The 21,278-nt window shown below is 37.1% G+C and overlaps 1 protein-coding gene across 1 annotated transcript in view; it reads right to left on the reverse strand.

Moving 5' to 3' along the window:
• Nucleotides 1-5,773: 5,773 nt before the first annotated feature.
• Nucleotides 5,774-21,278, reverse strand: part of LOC149559800 (protein SEEDLING LETHAL 1, chloroplastic-like) — a 69,114-nt gene continuing 53,609 nt past the window's right edge. Inside the window, exon 2 of the mRNA XM_089824299.1 lies at nt 5,774-6,375. Within this exon, the coding sequence (XP_089680425.1) occupies nt 5,835-6,375 (541 nt within the window). The 3' untranslated portion in view covers nt 5,774-5,834. The remainder of the gene's footprint in view (nt 6,376-21,278) is intronic.

Raw genomic sequence — 21,278 nt, forward strand, 5'->3', positions numbered from 1 at the left:
TGGCATTGATATATTTATTGAGTGTTTGCAAATGTTAGATGTTTTTCTTAGATCCTGTTGCTGCAGAAGCGCCTTTGACATTTGCATGGTGCACTTGTTATCTTCATGGTGTGTGGAGATAGTTCTTCATGATTTGTGAAGATGGTTTTCTTCATGGTCTGTGGAAATGGTTGCATCTTGAGGGCTAATGAAGTTCTTGGTAAAGGTGTAGTTTATGCTTTCATTTGACATGTTATCCTTGGTGTTAGGATGGTTTCATTTTTTATGTCATGGTATACTCTTGATATGTATTTAGAGTTTTGACATGTTATAGTATGTTCATATGAAGCATGTTATCTCTTTGGTTGAGATGGTTAGATCATGTTGTCATGTTTATGTTCCTGAAGCCATGGTTGAAACTTTGACATTGATCTTGGTTTAGTTTATTGGTATTGAGTATATTGATCATAAGTTGGATACTTCATAATATTGTTATGTTGCATCTAGAGTTGGCATGGATTGATTAGTTACAGGTGCTCATGGATACTTAGAGACGGTGGTGATACTGATTTCTCTTGGATAAGAGAAGTATTCGTTGGAACAGTTGTTTGGTTTTAGCAAGAAGTCCGAAGGGCATTCACCTGATATGAATTTAAGAGGAGATTGTTCTTAGACAAGTCTTGGTTGGAGACTTGAATAGCTTGATAAGCTTTTTCATTCCCCACTCTTGGTCTACTGGGTGGTTTACTACTTGAGAGGTATAGCCCATTGTTTCTCTCAAGTGCATTATGTTTATGCTTGTCTTTCATGGATATGAATGTTGAGTTATGGTTCATGATTTAGTTCTAGAGGGTTCATTTGAGAGATGGTTTAGCATTGGTTATCTCCATTTGCATATGTTGTTATACTGGTTGAGTTTGAGAGATGGTTTTATATTGGGCATATTCCTTGGATTAGGAATGGTTATTCATTTGTTTAGGAATGGTTTATGAGTTTGATCTTCTTATTGGGGTTTTATGGAGGAGATCATACTTGCACAATTTACATCTAGAGGTGTGTGTAAAAGGACATGATAGAGGTTATGATTTGCATGGTTTCTCTTTGATCTTGGTTATCTTCCTAGATGTTTGGTTCTGTTTACATTGGATTTGAGATTGGTTAGAAATTGTGAACACTGATTTGTGCTTATGTATGTTATGTGAGAGATGACATAGTTATTCTTTTATCTCTTTCCTCTATTGGTTGTGGAGAACTTGGGAGTGTTAAAAAAAAATTATGAGAGTTGTTCTTGTAGGTTATTGGTTTATATGTTGTGATGTCCTTCATACTACATGGATTCACTTCTTTGAGATGTTGTAAGTGAATTGGTTATAAATGTGATATTATCTTTTACAGTGAAAACTTCTTGGTATATATGTGACAGGTATTGCTCTTGAGGCTTGTGATTGCAGGTCATAGATTAGATATGTTGATGATGTGAAATTCACTTGGTATACCTTTGGAGGTATGGATGGATGGATTTAACACTTGTTGTGGGTGCTATTTCAACTATGGATATTTTGACAACTACAGATACATGTGATTACATTTGGATTAGGTTTTTGTGCTTGACATTTCAATTGGTAAAAGATTTTATGATCTTCTAATGTGACAAGTTGAGTGGCTTTCTTTTTGTATGACTTCTATGTATGTTCGATGGCAATGGCATAATAGAAGGTGAGATCATTCATGTTTGAGATGTTAGATCTTTGATTTTGTTGTGGGTACCAGAAATGAGCACATGGTATACTTTGATCCATGATGGTGGATGTGCTAGGAGGAATTGTTCTCTTGTTCATTTATATGGCTATAGATTGACCCTATGCAATGTATACAAGTGGGAGATTGTTGAGATAATGGGTGTTGCACACATTGTATAATATTGTTATATTGTATTATTTTATTTTATTATGTAATGTAGCATCTAGATGATTGTACAACATGTAAAGATTTCTATAGAATATACTTGATGAGTTGTATTGTAACATTGTGATAATATTTCATGTAATTATTTAATATTGGAGAAAGTAATTAAATTTTCAATATTAAATGTGGGGTCAATGAGTTAGTTAGCACATGATTTATGTAATACCACTTGGTGATTTTGTGGGACTTGCTACTATATAAGCAACCACAAAGGTAGTTGTTGGTGTGACAAGAAAAAAGACAAAAGGAAAAGAGAGAAAGAGTCAAGCGGAACAAGGTTTGACAGGTTAGCCAAGGGAGCATTTGTGAAAGTTGGAAGTATGTCATGGGATGTGTAGATTCATGTTTGTTCACATGGATTGCTTGGTTGTGGCTATGACTTTGAAAACTTTCATGGTTGTATTGCAATAGTGTTTTTTTTGTTCAATAATAAACGGTGATGGATGCTTTTGGAGGCTAGTTTTTTCCCTCGATGAGGGTTTTCCAGGGTACATCTTGTGTCACTTTTTTGTGAGCATGTTGCCTATTCTCTTGCATGTGGATTTTAATTGCATATTTGTTTCAGATCTATTATGGGTTATATGGAAACAATTATATTCTTTATTGCAAGTTTCCTTACACCTCCGAGTAAGTGGTATGGATCATGTCAAGCACCTTTGAATAGGTCTTTGCATGGATTTGGTTGTTTTCCCCCTATTCTGCTTCTCCCCCCCTATTTCCATCCTTTTTCTGACAACTTTCTTTGAGAAACTAAAGACTTTGACTTTCTGGGTCAATGACAATCTGAAGGGTTGAGGTTGACCTTGACCCTAACCTAGGTCAAGGACAACCTTGAGTTTGACCTAGGGTAGAGTCGACCTCGACCCTGAACCCAAGTACAAATTTCAAGTTCTGGAGGTTTCAGGATATCTGGCTTCGAAAAGTTTCATTTTCCTACTTTCGAGTTAGTTGTTTCGAGTTTCGGAATGGTAAACTCTTAAATTGCATTTAATATAGGTAAATTTCTAGGGGTTAAGGTTAATTGGGATTTAATTCTCCAATGTCGGCATCTCTAGAAGTTTGTGCCCTAGATCACTATATAAGGAAGCCTTCTCTCATTTTGGGATCTATCTATTATCTACTTTTTATGAAAGAGACGATCCGAAGATAAATTTCTATGATTGAGCATCCGCATTTAAGCATTCAAGCATTCAATTCATCAAGGAGATCCATTGTTAGCCATTGAAGGATTCAATCTCTATGGAGCCCTCTTGTTGAAAATTTCTCTATCCACATTCATCTAAGCCTCTTCCTATTCTAAGATCCATTCAAGATTGGTGTTGAAGATCTTATGTCATTGATTAGAGACATCCCATCCACAATTCTACATTCATTTGGAACATCCCTACTTGTGGATTCAATGATTTGAATCCTCCACAAGGATTTCAACATAAGCAAGGTGCATGTACAAGGCAGTGAATTGAAGTTCAAATTTGGATACCTTTTTTGGCGAACTTCTGATATCCATAAATAGAAATTTCATCGGAGTTGTTCATGTTAGGGATAACCTTCAATGAGGGGTAAGATTGTGCCCCGCTATCTAGGTCAAAGTCGACCTGACCTCAGAAGGACAAAAGTTTTCGAGGTTTTCTCTGTCTCGATATTTCTAACCTGGCACTGGTTGCAAAATCTCTCGAAACTATGCACAGACATCATAAATCAACATTTTCCAAATTTGACCTACTTTGAAGTTAGTATTTGTCTTCTATTCATTCAAAATTTTAAATACATAATTTTTATAGTATATTATAGGATTTCCTCCTTTCTTCATATTCTCCATTGTTTGATTTGTTTGTGCATTGATCACTTCTTTGTGATCAATCCATTGGGAATTTGGACCAAGGATAGGTCATATAATCCCCCTCATATATCATACTATACACTCCATATTTCATCCTATTCAATATGTGTGTGTGTGTGTGTGTGTGTGTGTGTGTGTGTGTGTGTGTGGGTCAAAATAATACGGAAGATCTCCTACTCATTTGTAATAAAGATATAAAAGAGGGTTTTGGGATATGAGAATATCAAATTAGAGAAAGGATTCCTAAAGTAAAAGTGTCCATCAGTTGAATAAGCAAGAGAGCCAAGGTGGAGAAATAATTTTTGTTCAGTGGATCAGTGCTCATGAAGACAAGCAATGGAAGTTGGTGCATCCAGTAGGTTGGTGCCTACAAAGTGTGGAAGTTGGAGCTTCTAGTGACTCGATGCTCATAAACAGAGGGGTTGGAGCCTACAAATCTGCATTACAACTTGGCTTTCCTGCAACACAGTATGGAAAAATAATAGAGAAATAAAGAAATGCATGAAACTAATGAGGATCCTCCAATGACCAACAAAGACCATTGGAGGATCTTTAGAAAACCTCCATGCAAAGGCCACTCTCAAAACAACAGAGAGATCTGGCTGATAGGAAATGAAAAAAAATTAAGAAAATGCTAAGCTATTGAGATCTGATTTTCAGATTTCTTCCAAAAGAAAGATCTAAATACAAATAGAAAAATGTGTATAGAATACTACACAATCATAGACATATAACATAAGAAACTCCAAAAAATTATAGGAAAACTCAAGAACTTCATTCTATTCACTTTTTTCCCAAAACTCTCCTAAAAAAATCTCACTTTACAATATGCACTCTTTTTTTCTTTTGAAAAATCCTTCTAATGTAACTCCTAAGAAATCATCATAACTTTCTTGTGGTAGTTATATTTTGATTTAATCTTCCTTTTATTTATTGATTCATCATTTTCTTCATTTTGATTTTTCCCATAAAACATTCTCAAAAACTAAAGACCGTTAACACACCCAAAAGATATTGAAATAAACTAAACTAATGTCCTAAGTGAATAATGTTGGGTAGGCTTATAAGAGTACCACCTAAACATTTCCACCACATGGATAAAAAGACTTTTATTTAAAACTAAATACTTACACACTTACAATGTTTTAAAATTAAACAAAATACTATGTGAATTGCTGAAAATTAACTTTGTGCCCCTACACCACATTATAAAAGAACAAGTTTATATAAAAAGCATTTATTTGTCGTGGTTTTCTCCCGTATTGGGTTTCCACATAAATCTGTGTCATTGTGTTCATGTGCATAACTGTTTAATTCAGTTATTGATTCTATTGTGTGGATTAAAGTATAAAAAGGAAAAAGTTTTTATTACACTAATTCCCCCCCTCCCCTCTCGGTATAATCATGTGCTCCTCATCTCAGTATAACTAAGAACACGAGGAAATTTTAGAAACAAGCAGTTCAAACTCATCAGAAGGGTTAACTCTCCAGGATTTTGTAGGAAATCCAGCAAACTATACCATGAAACTGGCAACAACCACAAGGATTGACGTGGAACTCAAAATCAACCAGGCCCAAATAAACAATCAAAAGGGGCATCAAAATAGCAAACATACCCAAAAAATGCCCTATTAAACTCACATAACAAGGCTTCTAAACTGAACAACAGCCATGAATGAAAAATCAGAAAAGAAAATAAACTCCCAAGAGGCTGTTTAATTTATAAATAAGGCCGCTATGCAAGTGAAATACTCAAGACCAGCTAGCCACAATGGGAGACATGAAATAAATGAACCATCAAATTTATGCACCTCTAGGCAACAATAAGACCGAACAAAAGCAACACCAACCAAAATTCAGAGAAAGTTCTATGCTAACAGCGTGTCAATCCAAGTGGCTTCTGAAATTGCTGATCGCTTTGTTTCTCCTAGGATATTAGAAGTCAGGTTGCTTAACATAGAGTTTTTTCTGTCCTTTAACAATATGTGCTAGAATTAAGAGGATTATCATATATTTACTTACAACTGAAAACACATGGCATTGTTGAGCATTAAATAGATTGCTTAAACCGAAGCCTTTTGTTATACAAGTACAAAGAGTCTAATAATTTATAGTCATCAGCCTGCAAAGACCCATCTTGCAATTCCTTCACTCTCTGATAAAAAATTTTGTCACTTGCTCTAAGCATAACAGACAAAGGAAGCTCAACATCATTTTCTAGTAAAAACCTGTGCCTAGGTTTTATTCTCTTCTCTAAACTGTAAGCAAAGTACTGAGGAAACCGCTTCAAATCATCAATACTCTTGGCCATGTCCTCCACCAAATAATCATACTTTAGTTTTAAATTGTTATCAATACTGTAGTTGAACATTGCAGGAAACCTTACAAACATACTGACTGCATCATCAAAGGATAATCCCAAGCTTTGAATAAAATCTAAGCGAGGTATAAATTTGTCCTCAACACTGCAGGACAAAAGAAAGGAGTACTTATCCACATTAACTATTCCCAGTCTTTGCAAGAAATACAAAGTGGGGCGGAGCTGCTCCTTGACACTGCAGGCCAGTAGCCGTGGGCGCCTGAAAATAACCCTGCATAGTGTAATCACAAACTTGGTGATAAAATCAAAACCCAGAGGTGCAAATTTTGAACAATCCACAAGCAAACTGTAAGAAAAATCCAAAATATTTAACTCAACTTTTTTCTAAGTCAGATATCTGTTGTTATTATACTGTACCTAGCTTCTGTATTGTACTATATATGAAAATTCATTATAGAGGCTCATATAACAGGGAAATGTAACGTGTAGATTCATTCTACAGAGCTTATAATGCATATACACTGTCCCTTGCATGAGTTTTTTGAGCTTCTTTATGGAATTTCTGAAAACAAATACAGGGATAAGTGTGTAATTTTTACAACTATTTTCTCCAAGGTGTGTTGATTATTTTTATAGATGGCCCCTTGTGCACTTGCACGATGCAAGTCTCATACACTGGATTGGCATCTGGCACCCTGACGCTGAAGAGCATTTGGTTTGCAGGTTATTTGTACAAAGCAGGAGCTCCAAGACCCAAGTTCAATTCCCTAAGTCCAATTCTAATGCTGGGAGATAGGTGAAGGCTGAAATGAGCCAATTTATTAAACTGGGGGCACACAAAATCCAAGTTCGATTCCCCAAGTCTAAAGCAAGGAGCTGATCAATATAAGCCAACTTTTGCACCTGTACTTCCACAAGCCAAATGGTCGGGGAAGCCTCAAACAAACAAATTTATAAAATTGTGGGAAAGTGAGAGCCAAATTCAATAACCCAATTCCAAGCATGACAATGGTCAAAATGAGTAACTTGGAGAGGAAACGAAGAATAGGTAGCCAAAACACAAGTTCAATTCCCCAACTTCAAAAAATTTAGCAATGCTTAAAAATATCTACAAAACCCAAGCTAACATCTCCAAGTTCAGCACTTGGTAAGTCCAAAATGAGCTAATTAGCCAAAAGTTTCTTATGCAAGCATTCAAGCTTGTGGTTATGAGCCTACAAACTGTCTCACACTTGTTTTTGTTTCCACAGTTGGCAGTGTAAGGTACATATTATTTTGTTCAGGTTTCAATGCAAGTTTCACTTGTTCAAGTAATTGCTTTCAGCCTGCCTGATCAATAAAACAAACAATGGGCTCCATTCTCTCATAAATGCCGATGTCAACTTTGAACTCAATGCCTAACCTATGATTTATTATTCACAGCTAATTAACATTGCTATCACAGTGCTGGGCGCGCACGCACACACACATAATGCTGCCTTTTGATTAGTGATGCCAGGTAAAAACTGTTTCACACTGGTTTTTGTTTCCACAGTTGCCAGTGTAAGGTGCAGATTATTTTGTTCACGTTTCCAAAGTAATAAAGTGGCTTTCAATGCAAGTTTCACTTTGTTCGAGGTATTGCTTACAGGCTGCCTGATAACACAAATTATGGGCTCCATTTTCCCATCAATGCCAATACCAACTTTATACTGAATGCATAACCTGCAATTTCGTGTTCACAGCTCATGAACATAGCCATCACCATGCTGGGTGTGTGGGTTTGTGTATGTGTGTGTGTGTGTACATATTTATAAACTGTGGTCTTCTGATAAATGATGCCCAGTAAGCAAGCATTATACCACTTAAGGCTGATAACAACCATGATATTGTTTAAGAACTCAAGTGACAATTCATTACCTACATTTAACTTTCAGTTGGCTGGAACATAAGTTACAACCACCACAAAAAATGAGTTTAGATACAAGTCTCCAGTGCACTCCCGGGAATGAATCTGCACATTCCATGTCAAGAAATGTGATCAAATATCAGAAATTTACTGCCTGTGAATTTATGTTGGAAATGAATTTATGCTCACTTTTTCAGCATCCATGCAGGATTTCACACTTGACCAAGATAAAAGCCCTTGATTTGTTTGTACTGCTTGGTATTGATTGCCTGGTTTTTAAAAAGTATCCAAGCTTAGTCATAAATATCTTAAACCTCAACCTCTCATGTTCATATATGCATTTGCAAACTCTCTTTCACCACCACCTGCACACATGAAAGTTTTGCAATATCCCCCACACATCTATCTTGCTATATCGCCTCCAACTACACCTAACCTTGGACTTTTATTTCTTCATTCAGTACCAACTCCATGATTGTCCACTAGATCACAAAATCTGAATTGCCTGTGTGCCTGGGCGGAGCAGACTGCAAAAACTCAACTCCCAGTTGTCTTCACAGATGACTTTCTCAAACAGTTTGTATCTCCTCAAACATCAAATTCTGGAAACAGCATGCCCTTATGGCAATTAGCATATCCGCTGTTTAATTATTTAAATCTAATCTATTTCATTGTGATTGTTTACTCTTGGGATTTACTGATGCATGAGATTGTGTGTGCATGCTAATCTTAACTTTGTTGTCTTGTGCCTTGTTCGACAGTTATGTCTAACTGTGGGATCTAACATTAGAGACATAAACTTTAGAAAATTTCAACTAGTAGGCTCTTTTCTCTGAATTTTCAATTTTGCAGTCGTAGAATCAGATGTCAGCTGACTATTGCTATTTTTTTCTAAATGTGTTATAACATTGTATCACATTGAAAGTGAACTGAAATTTTCAAATATATATTTGTAACACCCCTTTTTATTTTTGAAATGTTGAAGCTCTTTTTTATGGTCACTTGGTGGGGTGTTTTTTTTAATAAATTATAAACTTCAGTAAATTGTAACTCTCCAAGATAGTTTCAATTGGTTTCTTCAAAACAGTTGTCATTCAATAAGTAAATCAACATAGTTTTCTCATATTGTAAACTTGAAAGGTTCAAAGAGTTCATGGAATTGCCATGAGTGTCATGAGCATTGTTTTAAAAAAATTATTACATATATTATAAATCAAAATAAAAGATACAAAACAAAATTGGTGATGGCTAGCAATAAAAATCAGAATAGCTCGCATTCAACGAAAAGAGGACTGCTTTAATACAGAAACAAAAAAAGTTTTTCAACAAAAAAAATATGCAATTGGTGCCCGAAACAGTTTTGAAGTTCTGGGAAATCCTTGACACTCAAAAGCGGAATTCCTTTACAGAAGGGCTCAGCTAAAATTTCGCTGCTCCATAGCTAAAGTATGATGATCAAGAAAGGGCATTCAATACTGGCCGAAAATCATTCCAAATTCCACAATCTTCAGGCAAAAACCCTTGTTTTGTTACTGCAACAAACAGTATTCCACTTGTTCCGGCACCTAGGGAGGGCTTCAATTCTGGGACATCACAGTTTAAGGCTAATCTCACTTATCCAAATCAAGACATGTACATTTTAATCACAAGCAATCCCTATTTTAATGGTCTCTGGAATCACTGTAAGGAGTGGTGAGTACGCCATTTGGGAAGGAAGCTATGTTTTGAATTTCGGCCTCGCAAAATGGCTTGAGCAAAAAATGGCGGCCAGGTAAGTATTACTAACTTGGAAGGCAATTCCATTTATGCAGAATGCAGTAACAAGATGTTTTTAAAAAAATACTTATCTGATCCTTTAATGTTCTACAAAGGTTTCCTGTAAAGTTTTTTGAATGGTTCCCAAATTTTTATATCTCTAAATTTGGTACCCTCAAAATATGTAGATGGATTGAAATCCCTAAATATCCAGTCGAGTTACTCCAAAGCAAGATCATTTTTCAATTAGGAGATTTTATTGGTACATATAAAGCTTTAGCGGAAAACTTTCTGGCTTCCAGCAAGTTAAAAGATTTTAATTTAAGTCCCTCTATCTCATAAACTTAAACCCCTGAAAATTATATCCACTAATTCTTTCTACTACCTCTATCCGAAATTTGTGAAGGCACTAATACAAATATCATTTTCAAAGATTCTAAACCTAACAATAAATTCTTTAAGAATTTAAGGTTAGAAAAACCCAAGAGAACAATTCCCAAACTGGAATTAAATATTAAATTCATGAATAATAGAGATTTTATCCTCAAGAATCATATTTAAAACCCTAGGACTCCAATTAAAGCTGCATCTATGAATATATTCATCTCCATCAAATGTTCTAACATCTCACCCGTTCTACCTAAGATTGGTCGGGACAACCATAATTCTAACAAACTAGATTTCATGGAAAAAACTCTAATTGATAAGTCCTACGCTCCCACTAGACACCTTATTTTAAACTCAGTGCAACCAATGGATTTGCTTACCCCTTGCTACAAAATCAAAGATTTGATAACGAAATTCCCCGACCCTCCTCTCATTCATTCTCCTGTCTCTCAATCCCCTATATTAGCTTCCCTTGAACCAGATCCTGCTTCCCCTATCTCTCATGAGAACAATAAGGTGTTGAAAGTTAGTAAAGAGGTAAATAATTGTTAATGTCAGTTTCGTACCACTACATAACATATAGCGATTGAATACTTGATATGCAATATCAAACACTCAATCCCTCTCTTGAAAAGTAAATACTCATGAAGACATGAGAAAAACTCCAATGTTCCTTACACCTATGGATACTAACTCAATTATATTAATGTGATTTGTTGTTAATCACGTAGGCGGCCTTAACGTTGTTCATTCAAGGACTGTTGGACTCTCATTGTGATAGTGATGATGTCTAGGTTTGGTAAAGTATATGAGTGCCAAACAAATGTTGATGGTGATGATGGAGGGTGTGTCTGCCAATGATGCTTCTCCTTTTCTCAAGGATGAATTCAAATTCTGCCCTCCTTCTAGCGCCAGATAATGTTGATGTCAGTTTTGTACTTCATAACATATAGCGATTGAATACTTGATACGGAATATCAAACACTCAATCGCTCGCTTGAAAAGTAAATACTCATGAGGACATGAGAAAAACTCCAATGTTCGTTACATCTATGGATACTTAGTTATATTAACGTGATTTGCTGATTAATCGCGTAGGTGGCCTTACGTTGTTCATTCAAGGATTGTCAGACTCTCATTGTGATGGTGATAATGTCTGGGTTTGGTAAAGTATATGAGTGCCAAATAATGTTGATGGTGATGATGATGGAGGGTGTGTCTGCCAATGATGTTCCCCTTTTCTAACTTTCTTCTTCAAAACTCCAACTACTAAACTACTTACTGCCTTACTCCTCTTATGAATGGAAAGATTAGCAAATGGATGGGGATCGAATTTGATGAAAGCTTACCAGCGGCTCTACCTCCATAGATGCAATGATTCAAGGAAAAAAAGACTAGATTACCACGCAAGGCTTCCTAACCAGCCGCTAGGATGCTAGTGGCCTAGTTTATAGATCCCTCTCAAACATCCACTAATATCACCATGCAACTATCTATCTATTCTTACTCTTTACTTAACAACTTTCTTGAAATAAAATCTACTTTAACAATTTCAATGAAAAATTAACTCTAACTATTGGAAGTCGAAACCATGCAATAACACCAGGTGTTCTTAATTACCATACAAGTCACAACAATGATAACAAGAAGCAATTTTGGTATTATCTTAAGCAACAAGTTTCTTCAACCCTTTACAAGTGAGAGCAAATGGCCTTATATAGGGGCCAAAATTACAACCAATGGTAGAGATTAAGAGGCAAAATCAACGATCCATATTGAATCCCAAAAACCCTAATTAGGGTTGCCACCCCATCGGCCAATGAGAAGACACCACCTCGTCAATGGACCAACGAAAAAAAGGAAAAGTGGCAACCAGTGAGAAGGCACCAAAATGGTAGCCAATCAGAATCAGACACCTATCCTACCCAAAAAAAAAGGAGAAATTGCCACTTGGGCTTACATCAAATGATCTTCTAATATAACTCTACCCATTTCTTTCATCTTTTTAGCCAAGGCAATGAACTTAGCTAGCCTGTCGTTGACTTCCTTCATGGGAGGGCAAAGGGTGTGCTTTGTCTTGAACTCAGTTGAATTCATCATGTTGCTTGCTTCTTGCAATGTCTTCTCATGATCCTTCTCATACTCTTTTGCATATCCAATAAAGGCATTGAGGGAGGCAAGGGTGCCCAAATGCTTCTTCTTGATGGCAACCTTCCCCAACTCATCCAATCTTGATCCAAACTCTATCTCATTGACGTTCTCCTCTTTGATATCTTCAAAATCAAGTGCAGCCCCAACATCGCTCATCATGGTTGAAGTGGAAGTGTCCACACCTGGGTTGTGCTATGCAATCTCATTCCATATTTCTTCATGTATCCTCAATCTGATGGTCAAGGAAACAAACCAAGACTCCACCGTACTCATTTCTCCTTCATCTACCAACTTGGTTCTCTCCAAATATCTCTTTGGTAGCTCAATAAATGCTTGTAGCCTAGGAATGGCCAAGTCCTTGACTGGAAGGAAATCCTTCCACTCCCTTTCAAATGCTCTGAATTTGTCTCTAATAGCCACCAATGACCTGAATGTCAAGATAAAGGAAGGCAAGAAATTTCGCCCATCTTGAATTATATCATGTATCCAATCCTTGACTTCATGCATCTGAGCCAATATCTCTTCTATATTGCTCCTGCTGTCTTGCGGAAGGGCTCCCTGATGCAACTATTGGATAGGCTGGCAATCTCTCCAATACTTGTTTTCGGCCTCCAACTTTACTATCCTCTCGTTTGCCTTCCTCAACCTTTCTATTGGCTCCTGATTTAATAGTTTTAAAAATAACCAAGAAACCAGACCAATGCATCTAAGGCTAGCAAATTCCTATGACAAATACACTCGACTATAGTCTTGGGCCAACTATAAGGCATAACTCCTTCTTCACTTCAGGTTCTGCAAGACCTAGGTGGGTTAACCTTGAGGTTCTAATATATGGTACCAATGCAATTAAACATAAATCTGAACCTAATAACAACAAATGAAACCCTTTTATCTTCTGATACTTATGCAATGACATAGGAATGAGATAGCTACAAATCATAACCTATGAACCCATAAGCTAAGAGAGGGTTAATTCCTTTCAGCCCATTGCAAAACATGAAAAACTGAATTTATTTGATTAAAAAGATTTGCACAAATGAGCTTCATATCAGCTTGCATCTAATTTAGTGATCAGTGCCTTATCCATTGAAAGATAGAATCATTACCAGGAGAATGACCTAACTTGATTGCTTTACAATGAAGTTTGTCAATTGAAATCCCCAACTCCCATTCTTATGAAATATCCCCTCCATACACCCAGAAACCCTATCAAAACATTGAAGCATTTACTTGACCCCTAGAATCAAAAGCAACAACAAACCTAACATACAAATCATCCAAGCTGCCTTAAATCAAATGAACCTTATTCATTTAATCTCAAAGTCAATAGCATATGAAGAATTAGGAAGAAAACCCAGATAAATCATTGTAAATCCCCTTTGTATTCATCCTTGGAAAGACTAAATACACAAACTGGTAAAACTAAATGCAACTCAAGATACTTCACATTATCTAACATTAATTTCCAACATCTCAGAATAACAACACACGAAATGAACTGAAAATCTGCACAGGAGCAGATGTGTGGCCTTCACTGCTAGAGCTCAGCTCAATAGACAGGAAGCAAAACCATCAACAATCCTTGGTTTCACAATAAAGCACTAGAACCCTGCTGGTATCACAGAGAGAACTACCAACCTAGTATCACAGTAGTGAGAAACTTCTCTAAAACTTGAACCCTTACAATGGAGAAAGAAAGAGAAAGATATAGGAGGAAGTGAATTCTCGGATCTATTATGCATCTGACATGTGTCCACTTGGAAAACCTCCTCAAGAAGTTAAAAGCGTCTCTCTAATCTCTCTTTGCAACTGCATATCAAATCTTTAATCATTTTGGCCTCCAAAAGCACAAAATATCTTAGATATCTGATGGAAATCATAACTAATTGCAAGAGACAAAGAATTCTAAGAAATTCCATCAAAATCAAGCAAATTGTGAAATACTTGCAGTAAAACACATCATTATGCATCAAATTTCGAACAAACTGAGCCAACAAAGCATATCAAATGCATCCCAACTAAATTTTGTAATTGCATTGATGAAATCATTGCCTGTAAAAGAGCATCTTATTGAAAACACAAAACCCCTTGTAGCACACACCAGTGACCAGCTGTGTAAAAACCAGTTCCAAAAATGGATAGCTCATTTCTTCCCAGTTCCAACGATATGCTACATTGCATATTTTGGATAAAAATTGCCCTCCTGAGACCAATTTGAAATTCTGGCTCCCAAGCTATAAAATCGACAATTTAAAAGAATGAATTTTGAAAAAATTTGAAATCTCTATAGTTGGAACTATAGGAAATTCTTTGTTTTAAACAAATTTTTCAATCTGGAAGATGAACACCCAAAACTAGAAAAAGATATTCATTTTAAAATTTCCCTTATATCTCCCTTGGCCAATTAGGTGATGCCATGTGTTTACCTTTGAATGGTCCAACTGTACCTAGCGGGTCCCACGATATCTAAGCGTAGAAACACTTGCAATCTTCTTAATCCTTTATGCTCTTACGCATCTTCCACCATTGAAAATCATCTTTACGCTCTTACACATCTTTCGTAAGAGCGTAGGCCTTAAATTTTCTTCCTCTAATCTCACGGCTAAGTCCATTTTCGTAAGAGCATAGGCCTTTGAAATTCACCTCGCAATCTCATGGTGGAAATTCTCTCCCATAGCATCATAATGTTATACAACTTCACCTTCCGCCCATACGGGGTAATCGGAGTAGCGTAGGGCTTTGAAATTTGATTTTCGTGCGTACGTTTGCTTGCCACGTGTCATCCGCCAAATCACTCTTCCGCCTTCTACCTAGACGGTCAAAATAGTACTGACATCGGCCGGATGGACCCCTCCTTGAACGAGCTCTACCTTCAAAAGGCCCAGTGTCTTTTAGACACGTTAGTATTGAGTGCATATTCTTTTAAACACTAAGAACTTTCATCCTTTGATGTGTGTGGGACAAACATCCATGGTTGTTATTTCTTTTGCGTGAACAAACAAACAGGGGATGAAAAGAAAATGAAAAACCCCATACATCAGTGACAATGCTATAAGAGACGGGGGACGCCATGGGTAGAACTCCCCATTCAGCAAAAAACACAAGGCTAAAAGACTTCCAAACAATCTCGACTGGTGTCCTTAGCTTGTCGAAAACCTTTTCCTTCACCGGCTCCTCAACTTTAACAAGTTCACTAAGCTCATGTCTACTGCCAAAAACGTGGAGTTCCATTGTAATTTGGCTTCATCTTTCATGCTTTGCCTCTTCAAGCCGTGTGATGTTGTGGACATTCTACCTCTTTGCTTGTTTTTTCTTTTCACATGTCATATTCTTCATTCTAAACAGCGGCTTCTCCTTAGCGCTGAGGCTCTCTCTATGCTTGGTATTTCAATCGGCTTCTTCATGCTGTTTTATATCTTTCTTGGCGTGAATGTTCTACTTCATGCTACCATTTTATGATCTCGCAATGCTCTTTAACATTCCTGTGTCTCCAAGTCGTTCCCCAGCATCGTTGGAATCAGCACTTAGGCTACCAGTTTTATAAACATTATCAGCATCGAGATGAGTGAATTTGAGCTTTTCCACTTCCAACCTAAGAGTACCATTAATCGGTTTATGAATCTTCCTGTTGGGATCCTGGAGCAACTCCTCGATATAACTTCCTTTAACCCTATTAAAGTTTGGTATTTCAACAATCACACAAGAGCCACTCAAATAATGGATCATTCTTCCATCAGATGTTGTTCTCCCAACAAGGTCAAAACCATTTTCATGTGAGCTCGACCCAGATATCAACTATGATTAGCTCACGAAACCCTTAAACCACTGCATTTTCCCTCCAATCACAAGGAAAGAAACCAGCACAACTACACATATTCCCTTCAAATAACCCAAAGAGAAGCCTTGCTCGAAAATACAAAGCCTCCATAAATCATACTCCGCGCCTCATTGTTTCTTCCATACCCACTCTTGTATTTCCTTCAGTGCTATGTATCTAACCCTTTTGTATGCTCCTTTGAACTCAGAGCCAGGGACAACTCCATGTGCTCTTCCAGCCTTATGCATTACCAAACCATAATGATGTCACAGGCACTTGTGTGATGGATTCTCAATGACGTTGCAACCACATCATCCGATCAACTTAATGGAATTAGTCGAACCCCAAAGTGGATCCGACTATAAAAAAATTGATTTTCGAATAACTAAATTGCAAAACTGATCCATTAACCATCTGGCATTAATTGAAATCAAATTCGACCAATGGATCAACATTTGAAACTCATTTTATCATTGATCTGCAACTTGTAATTTTTTGCTAACAAGGCCTGTCGACTGGCCTTAAAAACTGACTAAAACACCTGACCGGGTTCTGAAATCAAACATATTGAATCTCTGCTCCACATACTCTTGCCAAATCTCGTCTCATGATGAATTCTCAGTCAAAAGATATTGACCCCCAAAGTTACCTTCCCAGAACTGCCTGCAAGAAAACATGTCAAAAAACATAATTTGCATTCGGATTTGGCTTTGGAAACTAGGTAAATGGACACTTGGGGGCACGAAAACTAGGGCGTTGGTTCACTGTCACGGGGAGAGTATAAATCTGTGATTTAGGCTCATGACGAATAACATAACACATTTGGTGAACGGTCAAAGTGGGCTACTCAGCACTTGCAAACTGGAAACAATGTCAAAAAAGCAATTTGTGCAAATGAAATTGACCTAGGAAAGTGTGCAGACGGATTCGTCAAGATTTGAAAATTGGCACACTTGAAGTATTTTCAGAGTACAACACAATGGTACAATCCATTTGATCTCATCTATCACAGATTTCAAGTTATGACACCCCGAACAGGGGTACTAACCAATCTGCTTTTCTCGACACCAGTAAAAAATTAGAAATTGCATTTGGAATTGCGTTTGAAAACTGATCAAACGGATTTGTCATAAGCTCAAACTTGAAATGTAGAAAATCTCTGACCCCTAGAGTATGATGCAAAAGGACATTTCTTATTCGGGTCAACTGGTCAAAAGTTATGATAGGTCAAACAGGGCCTTCCAAAATTTTGAACAATTTGCAAATTTACAATAGGGGCAACTAACCAACTTTGAGACATTCAAAACCTAGTCGAAATATGTCGAAACGACTTGGAACTTGGAATTTAGGTTCTTTAGTATGCATATTAAACATCCTCAAAGCAGTGAATCATGAAACATAACCAGGTGAAAGATATTCAAAAGCAAATTGGGCCCTCTGTCGCTGTTTGTCACTAGGTAGAATTGCAAAACTGAAAACTACTCAAAATAGAACTCCACCGAATGACTCAGAATGTCAGTTTATCATCATATAACACATAGATAGGTTGAATACAAGGTGTTAGAAACATAAAACACCACTTAGGCCTTAATTCAACAGTCGGGTACTCAAGCAAGGAAATGTGTTTATAGGGCTCAGAGTGACTCAAAATTTGGTATACACACTCAAAATGGGAATGCAATTGAGTGTCATCACTTTCTCTGATTGAAACCATGCCTTCCTGGATCTCCTCACATTCCATGTCATCAGTGATTCTTCCCAAGTTATGCTCAACTATCTCATACTCATGAGCTACAATCTCGTCTACTGCCTTGCTAACCTTTGGCATAGCAATCTAAACTTTTTAGTGAACCTCATCATCGCTCCTGATTACCTTTGCCACTGTTTTTGCAATTTGTCTTTGTTTCTCGCTATCTTCCTTTTCCACTAACCCTTGAATATCTTCAACTATTCGGACAGTCACCATCTCGCCTCTTGGCATAAGCATTTTCCTTAACCATAGTGATGTAGTGCATCTCCCCAAATTTGGATTCAGTTCGACTAGCAAAGCATCACCAACAGCCTCACTCGCCTAGCTTATTTCCTCAATATCAATTGGCCTATCCTCTTCTTCACTAGTGACTGTCACATCATCTCCATGCTGGTTCTCCGAGAGAGGAGAGTACTCAGTACTGTCGCTATAACCACTTGATTCCGAATCAGAGCTCACCCCTACCGCAGCCCCTTGTCAACTTGTATTATCCTCTTGGCCTCTAGCCTCAATTATGCTCTCCCTTGACGACACTGCATTCAATCTCTTTGCTGGAGGTTCCTAATGTTCTTTACTTTTCTCAACCTCCAAATTTCTTTTCTTGCTTTTAACTACTCTTGGTTGCTAGCTACTGCCTTCACCTTTCTGTTTGACTAACTCTGCTGGACCTTCTTCCTCCAGTTTCATCTTCTCATAAGGCAAACCTTCCGATTTTGTAATTGCCTTAACTTCTCATTGTACCACGACTCAATGTGTAGATCAACTATCCTTGTAACTGCCTCTAAGGAAGGATCCTGATGATCATACCAATCCACTGGACCCAATTCTGTTCCATCCACTGGAGCATAATCTTCCCTTAACACATTTTCATTATCTTCCAGTTGATCGGGAATATCAAGGCCTCTCCATCTGATTGCCCTCATCATGCCCACTAACAATCTTGAGAAAGCTAGCTTTCTCACATGAAAGTCATCCTATGCATGGGCCCAAAAATCCTCTATAGTAAAAATATGTTTTGAATGTGTTTTTGTGAGATATCTTAATAAGACCATTAGGATTGAGTCCTTGGCTTGCTCTATACCATCCTAGATGATATTGCTCTAACTCTTTCTCCGCAGCTGCAAAGGCGACAGGATTGGGGCAAGTATCATTGCCTATTCCAAATGAGAAGGTAATCCCTGTCTCACCTTTAAGTTTCATCATCTTGTCATAAAGCTCAAGTTGCCTAGCCAACTCCATCAAAACTATCTTGTCAAGTGGGTACCTTGGAAGTCTCTTGGGACAAACTGTACTTCCTGCCACTCTAATATATGTGAATTGCGGAAATTGGATGAACCAACTCCTTGCTTGGTGAAGTTATGTTCCTGAATCCTCTAAGTCTCCTTCTTGAATGTATCAAGTTCATTTTGCCTTGTTGAACTCTTCTTCTTGCCTTATCCGCTTCCCTGCATTATCATGAAGTGTTGTCCTTTGAACTTGACCACTTTAGTCTAGTCCTCCTTCATTGCTATCCTGAGCCTTGAGCTTGAACTTGTCTTCCACCTTCTTCTGTTCAATTCCTTGCAACCATCCTTGCCTTTGATCCGAACATGATTCCTAGTGCGAAGCTTGAAGTCAATATAGTTTAAGGGACTCAAACAAGGAAAAAAATTCAGACCTTACAACTATTTGATTTAATCAATAAACCCAATTCAAAGACCTGAAAAATTTACACCCATAGCCTGCAAATGAAATCTGGATTTAAATAAAGTCCAAAATGAGTTATATTATCCTTAAACGCATTGATTTTGTAAGGTAAAATCAGAATCAGGGATGCACTACATCCCTGCTAACCAGGCCCTAGAACCCTCAGGATTCCATTGAGAAGTTACTGAATTTTGAAATCAAAGTCTGAGGACTTAGTACGCAGATTAACCAGTTTAAGAGCACAAAATAGTCCATTTTCTGCTACAAACTTAGAAAAATCAGAATTTTGAAAAAAGATAAATTTTCTGACACGTCTAAAGACAAAGTCTGAAGACATGGTCTGCAAATAGGTGCAATCAGACTATTTGAACAACAAGATCATCATTGAATTGACTTATTTGAACTCTTAAATGCACAGATCAGCCCTCTTCATTAATGCACAAACTCTGATTTTTGTAAGGGCAGACCTGCAACATCTCCCAAACTTAGAAATCAACGCATCACTTTGCCAAATATTACCCCAAACATGCATTCTGAGGCCTCATTATGGGGAAAAAGTCTTAGGATCAGACTGGTTTTTAGGACAAATTCTGAAAGTAAGTCTGGAGACATCCCCCCATTCCCAGAACTAATAACTTATACATCAACAGATCATCCCAATAATTGACTAGTGCACATTCAAATGAAGTTTTTAGGATTAGAAGTGAAAGAACAAACCTTTTTGTATGTTAAATCTGGTTTCTGAAGACAAGTCTAAAACCTACCAATTTACGCATGATTTTCCTCTTTTAGTTTGTTGTTATTTGCACAAGCACAGCCTCGTAACACTCAACAATAGTCCCTGGGGTGTGTAATGGACACCCAGGAATGTCCAAAAGCTGAACCAAGGCTGAAATTATATTGATGCTGAGAATGTTGTAATCAATTACAAAGAGATGTATTCCAAAAGCCAAACCCTAAGGGAATGACGTCTAGAATGTTACAACAGAGAATGAACGTCCTCTATTGCCAAAAAAAGGAGTGTGATTCACACATCCAAGCTCTTATCAAATGCAAGTCATAATCCTCCGATACAATAATCCCATGCTAAACAATGAGACTCTCACCCATATTTATCCTATTCCTTCACCCTTCTAGAAAGAACTAAAACATTAATTAATTGCAAGTGCTAGAAGCTTCCCCCTTCCAATAATTAATGCACTCTCTAGAAACTCCTCTCTTGCAATAATTAATTGTGCTTTTAGAGGCTTCCACCTTTCCAATAATTAATACACACTCTAGAAGCATCTCCTTTGTAATACAATAATTAATTAAATTAATTAAATATAAAGCCACCTTTTAATTTTAATTTATTTAATGGCTTTATAAGAAATTAATTTAATTGCTAAAGTGGGAACATTATAGGGTGATTGGGCAAGTGGAGAATTTATTGTGATTTTTCATAAGTAGCCCATGTTTAGATAGTTTTTAGATTTGATCTGAGGACTAATGCCTTGCCTACCCTCAAATGATCTTGGAAATTGGACTGACCTCCAACAGGTCTGCAAATAATGTGGATCAGATTTGATGATCATAAACAACTTGAAAATTTTCCATTAAAAAATTAAAAATTGAACCTTTAAACAAAGTTTTCAGATTTAGTCTGAAACTCATTCACTCTCGGCCCTTTGGATACCCCAATTTGGTCTTCAAACTTAAGATTTTACTTCCCTAGCAACCTGCAATCGGACTTCAATGGAT

This window comes from Cupressus sempervirens, chromosome 4 (assembly GCF_028749045.1).
Source record: "Cupressus sempervirens isolate cs-2001-9-10 chromosome 4, ASM2874904v1, whole genome shotgun sequence".
Taxonomy (NCBI): domain Eukaryota; kingdom Viridiplantae; phylum Streptophyta; class Pinopsida; order Cupressales; family Cupressaceae; genus Cupressus; species Cupressus sempervirens.